The sequence below is a fragment of the Daldinia vernicosa genome (assembly GCF_022497035.1).
Source record: "Daldinia vernicosa strain CBS 139.73 unplaced genomic scaffold F5Y00scaffold_67, whole genome shotgun sequence".
Taxonomy (NCBI): Eukaryota; Fungi; Ascomycota; class Sordariomycetes; order Xylariales; family Hypoxylaceae; genus Daldinia; species Daldinia vernicosa.
Window position 1 is genome coordinate 65,150 of NW_025953983.1, and position 19,896 is coordinate 85,045.

General features: G+C 39.2%; 5 protein-coding genes across 5 annotated transcripts; 2 read left to right on the forward strand and 3 right to left on the reverse strand.

The window, feature by feature from the left end:
* The first annotated feature begins 4,568 nt into the window (after positions 1 to 4,568).
* Positions 4,569 to 7,884, forward strand: F5Y00DRAFT_187398 (uncharacterized protein). Its single transcript, XM_048005108.1, has one exon. The coding sequence runs from the start codon at positions 4,904 to 4,906 to the stop codon at positions 7,688 to 7,690; it is 2,787 nt and encodes a 928-aa protein (XP_047860720.1). The 5' UTR covers positions 4,569 to 4,903; the 3' UTR covers positions 7,691 to 7,884.
* Positions 7,786 to 8,801, reverse strand: F5Y00DRAFT_247933 (dienelactone hydrolase family protein). Its single transcript, XM_048009348.1, has one exon. It carries the CDS (start codon positions 8,638 to 8,640, stop codon positions 7,891 to 7,893), a length of 750 nt encoding a protein of 249 aa, XP_047860721.1. The 5' UTR covers positions 8,641 to 8,801; the 3' UTR covers positions 7,786 to 7,890.
* Positions 8,802 to 12,137: 3,336 nt separating this feature from the next.
* On the reverse strand, positions 12,138 to 12,531 carry F5Y00DRAFT_266216 (uncharacterized protein; the record flags this gene model as incomplete). Its single annotated transcript, XM_048011911.1, has 2 exons — positions 12,138 to 12,331; positions 12,411 to 12,531. 2 exons carry the CDS (start codon positions 12,529 to 12,531, stop codon positions 12,138 to 12,140), a joined length of 315 nt encoding a protein of 104 aa, XP_047860722.1.
* Positions 12,532 to 13,238: 707 nt separating this feature from the next.
* Positions 13,239 to 17,287, forward strand: F5Y00DRAFT_273554 (ankyrin repeat-containing domain protein; the record flags this gene model as incomplete). Its single annotated transcript, XM_048013200.1, has 4 exons — positions 13,239 to 13,369; positions 13,421 to 13,648; positions 13,717 to 13,832; positions 13,889 to 17,287. 4 exons carry the CDS (start codon positions 13,239 to 13,241, stop codon positions 17,020 to 17,022), a joined length of 3,609 nt encoding a protein of 1,202 aa, XP_047860723.1. The 3' UTR covers positions 17,023 to 17,287.
* A 325-nt stretch (positions 17,288 to 17,612) lies between these two features.
* On the reverse strand, positions 17,613 to 19,765 carry F5Y00DRAFT_187417 (putative allantoate permease). Its single transcript, XM_048005109.1, has 11 exons — positions 19,643 to 19,765; positions 19,570 to 19,578; positions 19,432 to 19,513; positions 19,155 to 19,378; positions 18,752 to 19,085; positions 18,504 to 18,694; positions 18,391 to 18,453; positions 18,177 to 18,324; positions 18,010 to 18,125; positions 17,864 to 17,954; positions 17,613 to 17,809 (listed from the first exon to the last, which is right to left on the reverse strand). Exons 1-11 carry the CDS (start codon positions 19,752 to 19,754, stop codon positions 17,680 to 17,682), a joined length of 1,500 nt encoding a protein of 499 aa, XP_047860724.1. The 5' UTR covers positions 19,755 to 19,765; the 3' UTR covers positions 17,613 to 17,679.
* Positions 19,766 to 19,896: the final 131 nt, after the last annotated feature.

Sequence of the window (19,896 nt, forward strand, 5' to 3'; positions counted from 1 at the left end):
TCAATCTTGGTTAGCTCGAAAATTTCCGAAGTCCTACCCCAGTTTTATAGGGATTTATTCGCTGATTTATCCCCTGCTGCTTCGATCGGCATCGCCAAGAATGTTGCCTTACCGTAACCTACATCGCTGCTTACCTCATTACCTAGCAGCCTAAGTACGCTACGGCATAGACAAAGTTAGTTTAAACATAAAGGCACCTTTGACCACAATAGCCCGAGTTTACGAAGGTCGTAGGTCAATCACGTGCCCGGCAGCAAAGGATTGTTACAAAAAAAAAAAGAAAAAAAGAAAAATTATTACCGCTTTTTTTAAGATTTTATAACTTTTAACACATAAATTATATAAGTACATTAAACCTTTTATAATGCGGTTTTATTTAACGTTATATTATATATAAATTTTTTTTATTATATAAAAATTTTAAAATTAATTATTTTTAAAAATAAAATATATTATAATTTAATAAAATGAAAGTTATTTACACTTTTAATAAACTTAAGTTTAAAAAAAAAGTTTTAATAAAAGTTAATTTTATTTTAAATGACTTTAAATTAAGGTTTAATATTTAATTTAAAAAGATGTATTTTTTATAACTACATTATTTTTTAATTAATTATAACCCGTAAAACCTTTTTTTTAAAATATTTCACTTTTAATTTAAAGTTATTTTAAACACGTGTTTTTTAAAAAATTAACTTATAAAAAATAACATTTAACATCATTTAATTAATAAAATCATTAAAAAAACAATAACATTAACGCATTTTTATAATAAATAATAATTATACATAATCGTATTAACTTTATTATTAAATTTACCGATTAATTTATATGTTTTAAACTTTTTAAAGCTTTTTAAAAATGTTAAATATAATTATAACGGTCGTAACCGGTCGTAACACCGGTCGTAACATTAATAATAACAATTAATAAAATCATTAAAAATAATAACATTAACGTTTTTTTATAATAAATAATTATTAATTATATAATCGTATTAACTTTATTATTAAATCCCACGTATTTTAAGTTTTTTAAAACGTTAAAAATAACCGTAATAATAATTATAATAACGATCGTAATCCCGATTATAACACCGGTTATAACGCATTAATTATAACACGCGATAAAATCGTATAAATATATAAAAAAAACGAAAAAATTAAAATTATTATATTAAATAAAATATAACGCGTTTTATTTTATTTATACGTATTATTAATTATATTATTAATAATTATAATAATAATAATTAATAATATTATTTATCGTAAAATAATTTTAACGTTTAAAGTTATAATATAATAATATAACGTTATACGAATATATAAAAAATTTAAATAAATAAATGTAATATATTATTAATTTTAAGTCATTTAAATTAAAATTATTTTATACGTTATAATATTATATTAAAATTTTTATAAATATAAAGTTTAAATTTATCATTAAAATTTTACCGTAACGTAAACATAAATTTAAAATAACTTTAAACTATAATTCGTTAAAAAGCTTATTCGTAACTTATAAATATAAACACACGGGCCATGCGTTTTATAACTTAAATAAACGTAACCCCCGCGTTTTAATAAATTATAATTTAACGTACATTAAAATAAAGTTAATTATTTACTTTTAAAACGCATTACACGTATATGTCGCACGTACTTATATTATTATAAATTTAAAATTATTTTATTTTTTAAAAATTATCGTATATTACTTAAAATTAACGTTTTTAATTAATATAAATAATTAATTAATATTTTATAAAATAATTTTTTAATAAAAAAAAATTATAAAAAACTTATTATTAAAAAAATAAAAAATTATTTTATAATTTAAAATTATATTATTATATTAAATTAATAAAATAATAAATACGAAATATTTAAAAATAATAAAATAAAATAATTAAAATATCTTTTTTATTAATTTTTTTTAAAAAATTAATTTTAAATTAAATTTATAACTATTTATAAAGTTTATAAAATCGTTATAAAACATTAATTTTAAAAAAAATTAATTAATATATTTAAAATTTTATATTTTAATTATTAAAATATATTTATTTTTTTAATAAATTAATTTATAACTTTTTTTCGTAAATATTAAATTATTTAAAAATAATTAATTTATATAATTTTAAAATTATTTAATAAAATTATTAAATATACGAATAATTTTTTATAATATATTTAAAAAATATTTAAAAAATAAAACTTTATTAATACGATTTTATTAAATAATATTAATTATAATATTACCTTACATTATTTTTTTTTAAATTTAATATTAAACGTTAATAAAATTTTATTATTTTTTAAATTTTTAAAAAATTATACGTATAATATTAAAAACGTTAAATCCGTTATTAATAAAATTAAATAAAGTAATTAAAATAAAAGATAAATTATTTTAATATTATATATATTTATTAATAAATTTATACTTTTAAAACTTAAGTTAATCTTTTATAATAAAAGTATAATAAAAGATTAAAAATAATAATATTATTATTTTAACGTTATAATTAAATTTAATAAAATAACGTATAATAATAAAAACTTTTTAAACGTTAAATCGATAAAAAGTTATTACCGTATATAAAAAACAAAAAAACTTTATTAATTATAAACGTTATTATTTTTTATAAAATTAATTTATTAAAATAAATGTTATAAAATAATAACGTTTTAATTAAAATAATACCGTTAAAATTAACTTTTTATTTATAACTTTTAAACGTAATTATAAATAACTTTTTAAAAAAGATTTTTTAAAAAAAAATAAATTTATATTTTAAAAATTTAAAATTAATTAATAAACTTTTTAAAAAATAATCTTTTTAAAATAAAAAAATAATAATTACTTATATTATTATAAAAACTTAAAATCGATTTACGTTATTATATAACGTTAAATTAATAAAAAATTCTTTTATATATATAAAAATAATTATTTATTTTTTAAAAAATAAAAACCATTTAATTTAAATTAAAAAAATAAATTAAACGTTATTACATTTTAATAATTAATCGACTTTATACGTTATTAAAAAAGAAATTTTATATACCGTTATATTTAAAATATTTAATAACGTTAAAACGTTAATTATTATTAAAAAAACTTTTAATTTATTTTATAATTTATACCGTACGTTAAAAAAGGTTTTATTAATTAAAACTTATTAATAACGAAGTTTTAAAATCGGTAATAATAAATTTAATTTAATTTAAAAGCTTAAAAAATAAAATAATTTATAATTATTTTAAATAACATTAAAAAATAAAATAAAATTAATTAATTTAAATAAAATTATTATAACGTAAATAAATTTAAAGTTTATAATAAATTTAAATTTAAAGTTTAAATTATTTAAAACTTATAAATTTTTTATCGATTAAAAAGTTAATAAAACACTTAAATAATAAATATTAATTTTTAATTATTATATTTTAAAAAAATTTAAATAATTATTTATATTAAATTACTTTTAACTTAAATTTAAAATTATATAAATAACGCGTTTATTTAATATAATAACTTTTTTAATAATAACATAATTTTTAATTTTCATTTAATTATAATATACGTTATTTAAATTAAAAAATATATTAATAAACACGTTTAAAATTAAAAACTTTTATAAACGTAATATATAAATATAATTTATTTTAAAATAAAAAAAAGATTTAAAATTATAAATAATAATTAAATTAAATCGTTAAATATAAACATTAAAAAACATTATAATATATTAAAATATTAATATATTAATAATATAATTTTTAATTTTATATTAAATTATATAAATACACGTTAATAATTAATTAAATCGTTAATATAATTTTTTTATATATATTTTACTAGTAAAAAACCTATAAATATAATTTAAATAATTATATAAAACCATTATTATTATTAAAGGTGATCCGTGTACTAAAAGTCGTAAAATCTTAGAAAAGGCGGTATTTTAATAAAACTCAAACCACATTTCGTGGAGGCAGGCTGCGCCCCGCCCGCCAGCCCTCCCGTTGGCGCCACCGGCGCCACGAAACGCATGGCCCGTGTGTTCGTATCTGTGGGTCACGGGCTGGCTATTCCATGCAGAGTTTCGAAAAAAAAAATTTGGTGGGGTTGTACGGGTTGTGATTGGCTGGGGAGGTGGTGTGGCTAGGGGAGTACAACCTTACGAACGAAAAAGATTTATTTTGACGCCTTTTTGCTAACCTTAGAGACAATAACCCTTATAAATTCTGGCAATCGAGATGAGCCAGACAATAACCCTCATAAACTTGGGCAATGCTCTGCCATATGTCGGCTGCCTCATGCTTACATGCAGGACTAGTCATCGTCTAAAAGATGCCTTTCTTGCTTCCGACGAATCCTAACGGGATTTCCCGATTGGATCGAACCTTGCATTGATCCTCTCCGCCAGGTTGTTCGCCAGGTTGTTCTCCGAAGTGACTCAGCCCTCCGGCCACTGAGCCAGGGACTCCTTAGGCTATCTCTGCCTCAATGTCCGCTCTTTATCATCTATCTGAAGCGATTGGATAGTTAATACATGTGCATCGTCCAATGATTATGGGAAGTGGTAAGAAGGATGAGCTACTGTTGGCGGAATCTAGCCTAGCATGAGGAAACGATTCACAAGATATGCAGTCGTTTAAGCTGAATCGAAAATCTAGGGCTAGGCAGCTACTGCTTCTATGTATGAATGTGTGATCCATTCCCGGTTCCCCTTTCTTGTCTATATATATATTGCCATTTGTCGTCTTCTAAATCTCATCTCGCCCTCCATAGCTACCTACCTATCTATACCTTCTCTTTTAAGTATTACAGGACCATTTACACATAAGCCCTTATATATTATCGTCGAAACTTAAAGTACAGGCTCACAATGGCTCCTAAGAAAACTCCCGACTCCAAGCCCAAGCGCTTCACACAGAGCTCGCGGCACTTCCGTGAAAATGACCCCTCATTCCTAGCTGCACAGAGAGAGGCAGAACGGCGTGAACAGATCCTGGCCGATCGTCGTCGTGTTGAAGCCAAATGGCGACCCAAGATTCCCGAAGTACGCAGAGTAAACTTTGAAAACTTCAAGAATCGGTTTCACGATATTGATGAGCCCGACTATGCCATCGAAGTCCTTATGGCAGGGTCTTATCTGCAGGCCCAGGTCCGCCGTGAGCAAGCTCTCCGAAAAAAGGAGGACCATGCTCGTACGCGTCAACATATGTTACTTGCTTACGGTCTTCCCCGTGAGCAAGTATACACTTCACGACCTAAGAATGGCGCCTCAGAAAAGGTCAAGAGAGACAAGAAGGCAGAGGGTGCTCAGATGAATGAGGGCGAGATGCAACGCATTCGCATTCAATCACAGCCTGTCCTGGGACATCTTACATCTCTTCTAAAGGATACCGAACAGAGATCCACGCCACGTACTTTCGTCAGGCCTTTTAAGGCTTTGGTGTATTTTCAGCCCAAGATGAAAGAGATTCTCGCCACTCTGGAAGAGAAATGGGCTGATTATGAGGAGATTGACGACATCGAATCCGAGGAACTCCCAGAGATTCCTGACGTGGAGAGCATTAAGTCCAAGACGAAGGACTCGGGCTCCGAGACTGGCGATGATGATGACGACAACGAGTCTCTCCTTTCGGTTGACTCGAACGCTGAGGATTTGGACACTATTATGGACAGTCCCGAGGCTCTTAGGGATATGCGATGCTACGTCAACTTTATCGACAAGGAGGTAATGCCTCAACACAGCCGCTTTGCCGAAAGTGCAACCGACAAGGTCAAGTTTGAGGATCTGTGGTCTCTCTTCCGTCCCGGGGATCTTATTTACATGCCAGCAGCCGGGGAGACAGCGGGCCGCTATCATGAGGTCTGGCGCATCTACCGGACAGAGATGCCTGAAGTAGAAGCGTCCTATCCCTCAAAACAAGAGTGGGAATTCTTCCTGGATGATTTGTCGCAGGACAAGAAGGATAATAAGTTCAATATCTACGCCTACTATATCGACCACGACGGCGACTCCTTCGGTGCTGTACGTCACACATTCGAGATCGAGTCCTTCGTTGGCGAGAGGCTTGTCGAGTCTCTCGAGGTCTTCCCCATTCGCTACCGACAGGACCACCAACAACTCCTAGATTCTCTCAAGAAGCAGGGACAAGATTTCCAGAGATTCCTTGGTGATAGGCATCAATCATACCATGCTTGGACCTTGACAAGGAACCCGCCCTTTGACACTACTGAGCCCAATGAAGAGATCTTGGAGGATGAGAACTATGACAAAATGCGTCATCCTGAATTCGTCGAGAGCGACGTGATCGTTGATCTCCAAGAGGCATACCAGAAGCATGGTGGATGGCGACCCTCCTTCCATAGATTGACCGTAAACAAGTCTATCGCATGTGAGGTCGAGGACGACGGAATGGGCATCCGACAGTGGTTTGACGCCTCGCGAACGAACCTTGCGTATTCGCAGAGCGAAATTGTCCAGAAGAAGGAAGGTGTTGAATTATGGCAGCGTCGCGAGAACCTCAATATCGATACATTCTTACGCCAACGGACGAAGGGTAGCCGCGCGCACGAGATGAACCCAGAGGCTCTAGAGCTGCGCGAGGAAGACCTTGTTCTCCTCCCCAAGCGTATGTTCGCATATGCCCTACGCGAGCGCAGATTCGTGCCGATCAACATTCACTTCCTGAAACCTATCCGTAGGGAACAGGGCGTATTCGAGAACCTTAAGATCTTAAAGGATTACAAGGATATTGTGCGGGGTCTTGTCGCTTCTCACTTCCAGAAGAAGAGCCTCGAGCGGCGGTATGTCGATATGTCGACCGAGGGACCGGGCCAGGATCTGATCCAGAACAAGGGTCGCGGCCTAGTTGTCTTACTTCACGGTGTTCCTGGTGTTGGTAAAACCGCGACGGCCGAGGCGGTGGCTATGGAGTATCGCAAGCCTCTGTTCGTCATTACCTGCGGTGACCTCGGTCTTACTCCATCCGCAGTCGAGAACTCGCTGAACAACGTCTTTCGTCTGGCAAACCTGTGGGATTGCGTCCTCTTACTTGATGAGGCCGACGTATTTCTGTCGCAGCGCTCAAAGGTCGACATGAAGCGCAATGCACTAGTTTCCGTGTTCTTGCGTGTCCTTGAGTACTACAACGGATTACTCTTCCTTACTACAAACCGAGTGAACACTATCGACGAAGCATTCAAGTCGCGTATCCACATGTCGCTGTACTACCCGCCACTCGACAAGACCCAGACTCAGGATATCTTCCGACTCAACCTCGCCAAGCTACGCGAGATCGAAGCCCAGCGACACACCATGACAGGCGAGCCCACACTCGTCATCAAGGACCGCGAGATTATCGACTTTGCCGGAAAGCACTACGAAGAAAACGCCCGGTCTACCGGCTGCTGGAACGGTCGCCAGATCCGAAATGCCTTCCAGATCGCGTCGAGTCTGGCGCATCACAATTATACTATCGCGACCGAGGCGGCACGAGCAAATGGCCAGCAGCCCCCTATGGCGCCGGTATTGGACCGTAGCTTGTTCGATAAGGTACAAATGTCGACTTTGAGCTTCGACCACCATATGAAGGAGTCTAGGGGATTCGAGTCTGAACTACCTCTGAGGAATACCTTTTACAAAGAGGAACAATTTGAGTAATGGTAGATAGGTATTCTTGCGTGGGGTTACGATTGGGGTGTTTAGGAGAGAGCGCGAATTAGACCAATGTCATGCATAGCCAGCCAACAAACTAGGTTTATACAAGTTATTTTTATTTAACTTCACCTCTCTAGCATAAGAGCAGTACTTATGTACATCCAATTGCGATATCAGTCTTGATCGTAGTCGAAACTGTCAACCTACGGCTCGTGTAAGAATTGTTTGAACCAGTTAACGGCGTCATTCTTTGCCCTAACCATAGCCAACAGCTCGCCAGGCTCCTTTTCGCTGCCGCGAACAAGAGCGCCATGCACCACGCGCGGATAGTGTCGATAATCGAACTCGATTCCCAGCTTAGGAATCTTTTCGAATGTATAACTCTTCAACTCATCGGAATACATGAAGTCGTGCTCAGGAGCTAGAAGTTGCACGGGGACCGCGACCTCATCGATGTCCTTCTTAGTTAATAGGGATGGATGTCCAGTTGAGATGCAGTCGACCAGAGGGGGGTTGTGCTCTTTGGCGCCTAGTCGGAATACACCCCACCCCCCGAAGCAGTAGCCGATGGCGCCAATTTTCTTGTACTTCTGGCGCAGGGCCTTCGCGACAGCGAAGATCTCCGGCTCTCGGGCCTCGCGTGAGTTTCGCACCATAAAGCCTGCGAAATCGAAACCGCTGAAGTCCCCGGATAAGATGGCGGGAGTTGGCTCGACGACCTCGCCGCCGAAGAAGTCGGGAAGATAGACTGTCGCGTTGATCTCGCGAGCGAAGTGGTCCGCTAGCAGACGCAAGTTGGGAAAAGTCCAGCCGAAGACATCGTGGATGAGCAGTACAGCAGCGTCGGCGTTGTCACCCGCGATATAGGTGTTGATATCAGCGATCTTCCCGGTCTTCCCGCTCGGGGTTCCGCTCCATTCAAAGCCCTTGAGGCAGCACTTAGAATACGACATTGTGAAAGTCTTTTATATCGAAGTACTTATATGGTAAGATAGGAAGTAGTGGCAGTATGGAACAAAGATTTGGACATGAGGCTACCGTATTAGACTTAATTATAAGGCATATTTATATCCTTCACTCGGACGTAACGGGCTTAAGACTCGGTAGATCTTTTAGTCTAAGTTGCATAGTATAACATTCCGTACACGACCGTCAAATGCGACAACCACTCCGAGCTCCATCATACTTGCTGCATCAGTAACTTCAATCGGGCTTTGAATGATCGCGATGTCCCGTACAGTACTCGTATTTGCCTAGGACACTGTGCATATATCCTAGTCTTAAGGCTTGACAGCATAATTGTTAGACGCTTGAAATTCAGTTGGACTGTGGATATTCACCTTCGGCAAGGCGACTAAGCGCGAAGACGTTATAGGGAATATATATCACTCTAACACGGTGCAGTCTCAAAGCGCGATGACAAATTTATGAATATATTTTAACTAAATCGGGCGAACAGTCCATCCGTGCGGAGTCGCATTTTCACGGCATCTATATGCGGCGACTTCGATAATAATGCGATGCCCCCACTGGTTTTATTTTTTATTTTTTCAAAGAGCTCGCTTAACCCCAGAGCAGCAATAAGACTCAATTTCCTGTTCTCTTATGTTCTCCTTCAATCATGAACAAACACATGTATATGCCCCACTTATATCGACAAATCAAGACTATGAAAAGACTCAAAACATTCCCTCTTGGGAAAAGTGCGAGGAGCCTGGCCAATCAAATTTTGAATCAACAATGTACCTCCCTATGTCTAGCTTGCCATTAAGAGCACACTGTATGCCGGAGATTTTATTAGCTGTTTATGGACTCCGCGTAACTCCGGAGCCGGTGTTAAGATTTATATTTACAACCATTTAATATAGACTCTGTTAAACTTCCTATATAAGGTATTCAATATTCCTCTAGATACCTTTATGATCACGTCAAAGAAGCAAGTCAGATTACTATCAGTAGGGTTTATTTAGGGGTTTATAGTTAATTCTTACGTTATATGAGGATTCCATAATAAAAGTATAAAAATGGGTTGGAAAGGGCTAAATAGAGTGAGTTTTAGATCTCTAGGTCACTGATATACCAATGATAAAAGGTTTCTACCCAAATCCGTGGTTTAGACTCCGCTAGGCTCATAGCTATTCGCGCTTCAATATAGTTGTGTTTTAGTTAGGTACTATAATTCAATTATGTTGTTTCATTCGCACGCATTCTTACTGCCAGGCTTTTTATATGATTACCCCTATCTTTTCAACCATGGCGAATTTTGACAATGGAATATACTCAAAACGCTTCATAATAACTGATGTCCAAGCTCACTAGTATAAATAGAAAACACTGAGCTGTCTCTACGTGCGTATTTTGAGTGTACGAGTTGCTTTACTAGGTTTATCACGATGCATACAGGAGGTTTTCATGCCTATATCGTTGGACTGATCAAGCAACGAGTGCCACAACAGCTACAAGCCGCTTGAGTGATAGCTGAGGCCGGTACCACCAAATCAAATGCTGTTAAAAGTGGTTAAGATATCAATGCATGTCAATTAAGAAAGCAAGTCCCAACTGGTGGCTGGGCAAGGTGGTGTGGCATATAATGCCCTACTAAGTATTTGGCAAAGCATCTCATAACTAAGAGGGGGGAAGTCCTCCTAGAGGCGCACGAACCGCTTCGGCCCCCTTAAATATTTTTCAATAAGGCAGCCCTGATGCCGATGAGTGCTTGCCTCCCGATGGCTTATTTCCCCGCTTTTGCCTTCTCCGCTTCCAACTCGGTGCTTCTGTATATGATCGCGTTAATGAAGCGCCGGAGATTATCAGCCTCATTTATCCCATCAACACAGGTCTTATAGCGCGAGGAGCCAGCGTCCAGCGACCCCTTTATGGTAAGGAGCCTGCGCTGGTGCGAGTCAATTTCCGAGATGAGGGTGATTAATTCATTATATCTCCGGGCGCTTAAAATGCCTTCGGTAGCGAAGTTCGACTCGACGTGTTGCCTTATGTCTGAGAGTTTGGCAATGATTCCCGTCTCCATGATGGTCGAGAAAAAAAGGTAGTTCGGAATATTTCTAGGTATCACGTAATTCTTCGTGGAGTTTGGTAGGTAGATTGTTGTAGGGAAAGGGTTTGTCGAGGAGAGAGTGATATCACTAGGACTCTGGCATATTTATATATTCGTAGTTCTAGGGATACTACACTCCAACACGTCATGATCAAGTTTAAGCAATGATAGTAGGTGTCAGGATTAGTGCCCTTTTGAGGTGAATTATGCACAGAGTGAATGTCTAGGGTAGGTAGACCAGGTAGTGATTGTATTGAACTTAGCAACGCCTGGCCTTCTAACCTCTGACGAGGGCGCTTCGCCTCTCTTATATAGGTAGTCATAAAGACCCCCTGTAGACACCCTGACCCACTATACCCTGACATCCATCGGACTACTTCCCAAAAATGATCTTACCTGCCCATAGGTACCTTAGACATTAATATTTAAGAAAGTTCTAAGTGCCCTCTATCACAAGCATCTCAAGGTTACTAAGTATCATTTTCTAATGGAGGATGCTTGCGCGGCCTTTCTCGGTCCATTGCTCCTGGAGGTTGACTCTGATTTGCGTTGTGTTAGAGTAAGGAAGACATGTTTAGGGCGTTAGTAATAGCAAAAACGAGTTTCGGGTCGGTTGCCACCCGGCGCTTCGGAATTGTCTACTCTTGGAACGAAGGCGAGGACTCTGGGTTTGGAATTCTCTTAACTCGACGATAATAGCTAGATGCATCTTATACTCGTGAATATATGAAAGTACCTATTAGAGTTATTCGTTGAGCCTTTCTCCTTTTCTTTGACAATTTTATTTACTGTGTATCCCCGCCTAGGTCACTATCTAGGTACTTAAAATAGGTGAGATAGGGATACAGCTATATCCTAAATAAGTGAATGTACCTAATGTTACTTTATTCTACGAAGTATTAACTTAGGTAGCCTTGTCATCCTGGTAGGTACCCCCGGAAGCAAATTCAGGGGTAGAGGGGGATGTGTGCGATGAGTACCTAAAGAAACTAATACATGTAAGTGTATTATAGTAGCTTAGGAGTCTTTTTCATCCCATAATCAATCCGTTTGTCACGTCTGAATAATTGGGTGACAAACTACACATCCCCTACCATTGTCAGAAGCCATTACCTACTGTCAGGGTGGCTACAAGGGTCTGCTACGACTATATAAGAGGCGCGAAGCGCCCTCGTCAAAGGTTAGAAGGCCAGGTGTTATTAAATTCAATACAATCACTATTTGGTCTACCTACCCTAGACATTTACTTTGTGCATGATTCACCTCAAAAGGGCACTAATCCTGACAATGGAGGTAGCGTGAGGAATAGGCGACTCGGCGAATAATAGCAAACCATAATTTTAATTCTTAGGTATTTGAAGTACGAACAATTACACCAGTATAGTATCCATTCGGTCAAGGCTCAATCGCCCGACTACCTCTTGCTCGAGGTATACCTCCATCGGCATCCACTCCTCGACCGTGTCCTCCACGAATCTCGACTAGTGTGTACACGCCTAGGGTCATCGAGACACCGGACTCAGTTAAACTTGCGCGCTGGAATTCATTCGACGGTATACTCGTATGCTGGGGAAAATACTGAAGCTGCCCTGGATGTAATCATAACGCTCAGTTAGCTAGGCACATTCTCAGACTCCTATATACGAACAGGTAGGCAAATCAACATACGGTTTGTATATCGGTGGCGAAGTTTACGCTTCCACTCAAACAGTGATAGGAGAGCTGTGGGAAGGCCAATAATAAGAGTCACCAGCCCGATTATCGCTTCAAATGTCAAGCTCGTCGTCATCATGAAAGACCTGCCAGCAAAGAGGACTATGTAAAGTTGATGAACGTCCACGGTATTTGGTAAAGGGAAACCTTGAGTGACTGACAATACTGGAAAGAATGATGAGAAAAGGAATCTATAACCTCAGAAATGCCATATCCTATTTACTTCCTTTTATAACTTGGAGGGTGATCGCAACGAGCTGCGCAACGAGATGCGCACCAATCTCTCGCATTTCGCCTTGTACACGATTGCCAGTTAATTCGTACCTACAGGCTTACTCGTGGCTTGCAGTAAGGTATTGTCTGCGACCAATTAAAGACCTACATAGTTGCTCTAACTTTCTGATACTGGATTCGACCTATCACGCCTCGTAGCAAGGCTCTGGGATATGCATGTTCTAAAGGAGGTACAGGAGGTGTGGATTCTAGTATTGGAAATGCCCAATAGGAATTTAATTAATGAACGCGGCTTAGATCTTGGGTTTCTTGGTTACCTGGGGTTAGGGGGTGATCATGTAATTTTGGTATTGGTATTGTCCAATCCGAACTTCAACTTCAGTGTTACACAGCTTTAAATATTATGCAATGCCACGACCTGATACAAGGCTCTGGGAAGAGTGAGCTTATAAAATCATCTCTCTTATCCCGGACAGAAATGAACTTTCAATTCTCTGATGACCCTCATGATCCATCTCTTTCACCTACATCCGTGTCTTCAATAACACGATGGCCTCGACACGTAAGACTGAAGCCGACTGGCTGCCTTACAAGCACCACATAAACACCATGATACATTCAGAAAAACGCAGTAACTCCGACATACTCGAGTGGTTACGGTCCCAGAACTTCCATGCAAGGTACCTATGCTTCCGCCCAGTCACACGAATAACCGATCTAACAGAAACTAGCAAGAGTCAGCTTGAATACCAGCTGCAGAATTGGAATATCAGAAGGAAGCTTCGCAAAGGCCAGAGTGAGGATATTTGGCGTTACGTGGGACACCGCGTCACGAAACGACGGGGTCGGGGTAAGGAGAGTAAGGTAGTAATCGACGGGAAAGTTTATGGCGCCATAGAAGTGGCCAAAGAGATCAGCCGCAACCAGTTAAGTACTCTCGAAAGAATCCAACAAGGCGAGTTCGAAAATATTCTAGTCTGTCAACTCATCCAGATTCTAATGAGAAAGATTTCTTAGGTCCTACTAGTCCAATAGCACCCGAAGGGATGGCAATATCTGTCCTCTCTCCCCATTCATCCGAAATGGAAGTTTCTTGGCCATACGAACTTCCGTGGTTCAAATTCCGACTCCAACTTGCGTTTCGTAAGTATATGCTCCTTTTACCATATAATCATGAAGACTAACAAATTACTGTGTAGCAATTTCACCGAGACCATCGATTTTAACGCAATGCACCAATGATATCCTTCATCTCTTAACTCGACATTCAATCCCTGGGGATATTGAAGGAATCGTCCGCCGGAATCATGATGATTCGCCTCTAGTAATATCGCACCTGGCCTCGGGGATGCGATGCTTCATGCCTGAAGCATATCCGGACGAAATTCTAAGCCGAACACAGAGTATCATCCAAGGATTGGACAACCAACGACTAGAGCAACTTATCATGATCATCATATTTCGGCTATCGAATAATCTCGACACCGATGAACTCATAGAAATATGGCCCACAGTCCTCAACCTATTCCATATATCGGGAATCATGAGTAAGCCTCTTGAGTCGAAAGAGACTACAGATATTACGGCTATAGCTGTTGCCGAAAAGCTCTATCGGATAGCTTTTCAAGCTGGATTTCATCCCAATCTACAACGACCAAGGGATGTGCAAGAAGGAACGCGAGCACTGATCAAGTGGCTACTGTCTTCCGGGCAAGATCCAAATGTTCTAGTTTCTATAGGCAGTGATACTATTGACACAAGTTTACATGCGGCGGTCTTGTATCAAGAAGTAGACCTCGCCCTGGTGCTATTGAGCAAAGGAGCCGACCCTAACCTTATACCTAAAAGATATACCGTCAAACAGAGACTTCCCTTAATAATAGCGATCAGCGCTGATGAGTATGCGCAAAGATTTGATCTTATTGAGGCATTGCTCAGGGGCGGTGCCGAGCTGAACGCATTCGATACTGCCATAGGGTTGTACCCACTCAGTGCTGCAATCTATCGCAAGGACCTTTCGGTGGTTAAATTACTACTCAGATACGGAGCAAAGATTGACGGTTGGTGCACCCTGGAGGATAGGCTTAGGCTTAGCCCCGAAGAACCCATCAAAGGCTTCACAAACATCCATACTATTCTAGGATGTGCAGCTGGTATATCACCTGAACTGGACGTTTTCTCGATAGTTCGTTATCTATTGTTCCAATTACAAGAGCAATATCAGATCATTGACGCAAATCGGTGCATCCTGGTTGAAACTCTGCTTATAGCCGCTGGGAGGGGTTATAACACAGTCTTGACTTTACTTCTAGACCAAGGAATTGATGTCAATGCTACTAACGATCTTGGCTACACTGCTTTGAGCCTTGCAGCATTCTGGGGCCATTTACACACCTGTCGTATGCTTCTTGAACGGGGTGCATCGGTTGAATCTTGGTCCTGGAGGTATATTTATTTGGGGTCTACTATCAAAACACCCTCTCCTCTACACCTTGCAGCCTATAGAGATCATTTGGATGTGGTTAAATTTTTGCATCAATCAGGTGTTAGCATCGATTGTGATAACCACCATTATATTGGGCTTGGTGGTCATCCCTTTTCGATCTACAACAAATCCTGTAATAGAAAATCCCTACCTCTTATCTGTGTTACTCCTGTTGGTGCAGCAATGTTCAATTCCGGAATATCAGGTACATATCGATACTTAGTTTCGAACGGAGCCATGATCCCACGTTGGACAGCATTTGAGGCGGCTGGAAGTTTCAAAGATTTCGAGCTTTTGTCATTTTTGCTAGATAATGGCCAAGATCCCAATGAAAAAGGCCCAGGGGGGGTAACACTGCTTGAGAGTGTTCTTTCAACCGATACTTGGACCAACGAAGCAGAGAAATCCTCACGTGCAAAAGCGGCTAGAGTTTTACTGGATCGAGGTTATAAACCAGCCGGAAGGGAAGCCGTCCTGGCCGTCATTCTGGGTGACTGGGAGCTTGCAGAACGTATTCTTTGCCCGGATGATTACCTCCATATCAACGATCTATATTATTCATATAGAAGCCGTTTCACCTCTCAAGATCAGAAGTGGACCATGATTCACGCGGCATGTTTAAGTCGCGACATGGCTATAATTCAGAAAGTCCTAGACCTATGCCCAGATGCATATAATGAGAGTGCACTTTGTCTTGCTACTCTTCTGGCATGTGAAACTAGGGATAAAAAAGCGATGGATATTGTTGATCAACTATTGAAACGTATCCCACAGCAAAAGATGTCGATGAACATAGAAATGATAGCTTTGGGAATTGCATCCTGGTATGAAAATATGCAACTGTTTGAGTTGCTTTTGGGAAAGATCACACCGTCACAAGTTGTGAGAATCAACCAGCCCAATAAGGGTTCTTTGGTTTTTGACCCTACTGTTGTGTGCTCACTCAAACCTATCGGTTTGAAAGACCCTGAAGGCTTTGTTGAGACATCACCGTTGATATTTACTCTCAAGTCCCCCCAGGCTAGAGCTTTACTATTAAGCCGCGGATGCAAGGCAGATACACGAGTTTTATGCTCAGCAATAGAAACAGGAGATTTGGCACTTGTGAAAGAGCTTCTATCAGGAAATCAGCAGCCATTCGGTCGCGGCATCCTCTCCAAAGCAATTTCGATCGGGAATATGGAGATGGTAAAGACCCTCCTAGAAGCAGGCGAAAATATCAATGCAAAATATTATCAGCCCGCAAGACGTAATGCTGTCGAACAGCATGACAATCCCCTCCAAACAGCCATTGGAAAAGGCCATACAGGTATCTGGAATTTACTGTTGAAGAACAGCCCGAATGTAAATGCCGCCGCCGGGCTAGTTTACAAGGGTACTGCGCTTCAAATAGCGTGCCGGAAAGGATACCTAGGCCTCGCAAAACAGTTAATTGACCTTGGGGCGAACGTTAACCCAGATCGGTTCGCATTTGGAGATCTATCTGCACTGGAATCTGCAGCTGAGAATGGAAGAATAGACATGATCCAGCTTCTCTTATCTTCCGGAGCAATTACCACTGGAAAATGGCGTTGGCATTATCTCCAAGCCGTTGCAATTGCGGAGCGAAATGGCCATCAGGCTGCCGCCAGTGTCCTAAGGCTACACCGTAAATGGTTCGCGAAAGACAAGGCTCTCTTTGCTATAATACGCAATCCCAATCGACCAAGACGCTGGGATGACAATTTTGATGATCATGGTGGTGGAGGCCTATTTTTTGGTTCAAAACTAAAGAGAATTATTGAAGAAGTATCGGAAACCGATAGCGACGATAGTGAGGATAAGATGAGTCTCATGAATGCCTCTTAGCCGCGACATGAACCATTGATATATCTATGGAGCAGGATTTGGGTGCAAATGGGCTATTGTTAGAGCCATGTTTGGCAAGGGATTTGGAAACAGAACGAATGACAAGTTTAACAGTAGGTAAATCTTTCAGGTATGATTATGACTACTAGGTACTGAGGATGATTTATTTGGGGATTTTTTTTATTATGGATTACGAGGACATGGCGTATTTTGTTGATAATGATAGCTACCTCCTTATATTAGTAGTGAATGAGTATGTTCTATTAGGGTATAAGTGGATTAGGGGTAAATTCAGGGGTGAGGCTACTAGGATTAAGTATATAAATGGCGCGCAGCGTCCTCGTAAGAAGGTGGAAGATAGTCCAATTCTATCTATTCGGACATTCATTCTATATATGGCATTCATCCAGGGTATAAACCTGACAGCCCCATTGAGAACTTCTTATTTAAGTTACTTTGGCCGTGATAGATAGGAACGACCCAAGGTCGCAAATGACAGGTACCTACGGTTTTTCGAGCATATGAGAATACCAGTCACTTGAGTCCTATTTATAGCATAACACAGCTTGCCACTTGTATTTATATTTAACCGACAGCTTTTCACAAAGTCATAGATATTCTCAGGAAATGCCTGGTCAATGTATTCTACCATTGTACTTAAGCGACCGTTGGAAGCGTCTTTGGTGTCTTGGGTCTATCTCCAATGTCCGGTTCGGGGTCCACTGGTTCAGGGCTTTGTGGTTTTGAGCCCACAATGAGAGTTGCATGAAACTCTTCTCGCTGTGGCCTAATTCAAGAGTTAGCAAAACCCCTCGTTTGAGGCATACAAAGGATATCTTACAGGAGATATTTAAAATCAATATATCGTAGAACACAGGTCATTATAATGACTAAAACCCAGAGCGCAATAGATGATTGCCAGCCATATTTATCTTGTCTACGTTAGTACTACTCCTTATTCAATAAGATTAACCCTAGGGGACTTACAATAAGGGGCCTGGACAGCGGGCCAAACTAGGACTTGGCTCCATGCTGAGACTGCATAATACGTTGCGATAGCAATTCCGACAACCAGTGTCCTGGCCTCCGGATCTTGCGGTAATCTATGAGGCTTTAGTTGCTATACCGATAAATAGTTCAGGACATAAACTGACAAATCAGACAGCCAAGCCATGATTAGAGGCGCAGTTCCTAATGTTAGATACGAGATAAAGTAACTTGCGTATGCGGTAGCTAATGGTGTCGTGTCCGGATGTGAAGTCCATATGCTCATAGCAATACATGGGACAAGTCCGATAACAGCTGCATTAGGCAGATATATATCAGTTTCGGGGGAATTACACGTTCGATTCTGTGAAATTTACTTACCTTGCGCTACGATCAGGGACCATCGCGTCCTCAAGAGATCAGATAAGATTGCCCAAATCCAGACTGGAAATACAATTAGCTTGGCTAAAAAGGGGTAATAGACGCGCATATACCAAAGACGACGTTTATAGCACTACCACCAATCGGAATGGCATTAACTTGAGATGTAGACCAGACGGGTGTACCATCGGGATTCTTCAAACTTTTCAAGAACAGATTGAAGTAAGCGTATCCCCACGGCGCCAGCACTGTCGCAATGTATAAGACTGGAATAAAGTAAGTCACCCAGTTAAATAAAGTGCGCCTATATTCAATTAGAGCTGCTTAGGGTGCTTTAAGGGTGTTAGGGAGGATTACGCACTTTGCACCAGCCCAAGTCATCTTCTTCGGTTCGGCTCGACCGTAACGTTCCAAGCGTTCCATCGCAAGTTTGGCGTGCTCCTTTTTAAACCAAAATGCTCTAGGATTGACGCGATTTGGCAGATCTGGTAATAAAAAGAAACCTAGGACGCCCACAGCTACCGTCATGATTCCGTTGATGATGAATAGCCAACGCCATCCGGCTAGACCGTTCGTATCGTGGAGAGTATCGATGATGGCGACTTGCAATGCTCCAGACATCATAGATCCTATTGCTTGGCAAGAATGGTAGAATCCCATTCTCTTAGCGAGTTCCGAAGGTGTATACCAATGCACTATATGTATAGTAAGGTAAGTATCACTGGAGTACAATAAAGACGAGGGAAAATGAAGAGAAGTCTTACTAAATAATGTCATCATTCCAGGCCAAGCGGAACTCTCACAAAGTCCGAGGAAGACACGAAGGATGTAAACCTGTTTCGCATTATGAACCAGAGCAATAAGGCCTGTAATAACGCCCCAACATATCTCTAATCCAGACAGCCAGTAACTTGGCCGTACGTACGTGAGAATAATTTGAGATGGAATCAACATTATACAATATGCAACACTGAAATATGTAGTGAAGCTGCGCGAAGTTAGCTGACTCAATCAACTTCACGTAGACCACTGTTAACTTACTAGTTAAGCTCATTGCCGTTTAGTTGAAGGTCTTCCTTCATCCCTGAAACATAAGCGTTGCTAATGTTTTGTTGGTCGAGATCTTTGAAATATTAGATATCCCGCTACTCTATTACGAATTGCTAGTTAGAGTCTTACATTTGATAACTGAAATAGAATTATCTGTTAGCCGATCTATGTGTCCTATAGGGAATCTAGGCAATTAACCAACCCTGGGACACGCATCCGAAAGTCATAAGGAAGATGTCCAGTCTCCGAACGAGATCGCGCTCCTCCGGCGTCCGCTCATGGCGCTGCGCAAATGCTAATCGGTTGATATTCATATTATATAGCCCTTACACTTGGACATGAGTTATAAAAGAAAAAAACCGAGTCATCTTGCACGACTTGGGGATCTCCTCACTGATATAGCTGTCTTATCTTCGGCTAACCCCGCTCAGGACTGTTATGACCGGGGGGTGGTTC

What these genes read in the sequence shown, in the direction of transcription:
- F5Y00DRAFT_187398 (XM_048005108.1), top strand. Translation starts at nt 4,904, where the DNA reads ATGGCTCCTAAGAAAACTCCCGACTCCAAGCCCAAGCGCTTCACACAG.
- F5Y00DRAFT_247933 (XM_048009348.1), bottom strand. Translation starts at nt 8,640, where the DNA reads ATGTCGTATTCTAAGTGCTGCCTCAAGGGCTTTGAATGGAGCGGAACC.
- F5Y00DRAFT_187417 (XM_048005109.1), bottom strand. Translation starts at nt 19,754, where the DNA reads ATGAATATCAACCGATTAGCATTTGCGCAGCGCCATGAGCGGACGCCG. An exon ending in TGGAATGATGACATTATTTA is followed by an intron (nt 19,086 to 19,154) that starts GTAAGACTTCTC and finishes CTATACATATAG; the next exon opens with TGCATTGGTATACACCTTCG. An exon ending in ATGACTTGGGCTGGTGCAAA is followed by an intron (nt 18,695 to 18,751) that starts GTGCGTAATCCT and finishes AATTGAATATAG; the next exon opens with GCGCACTTTATTTAACTGGG.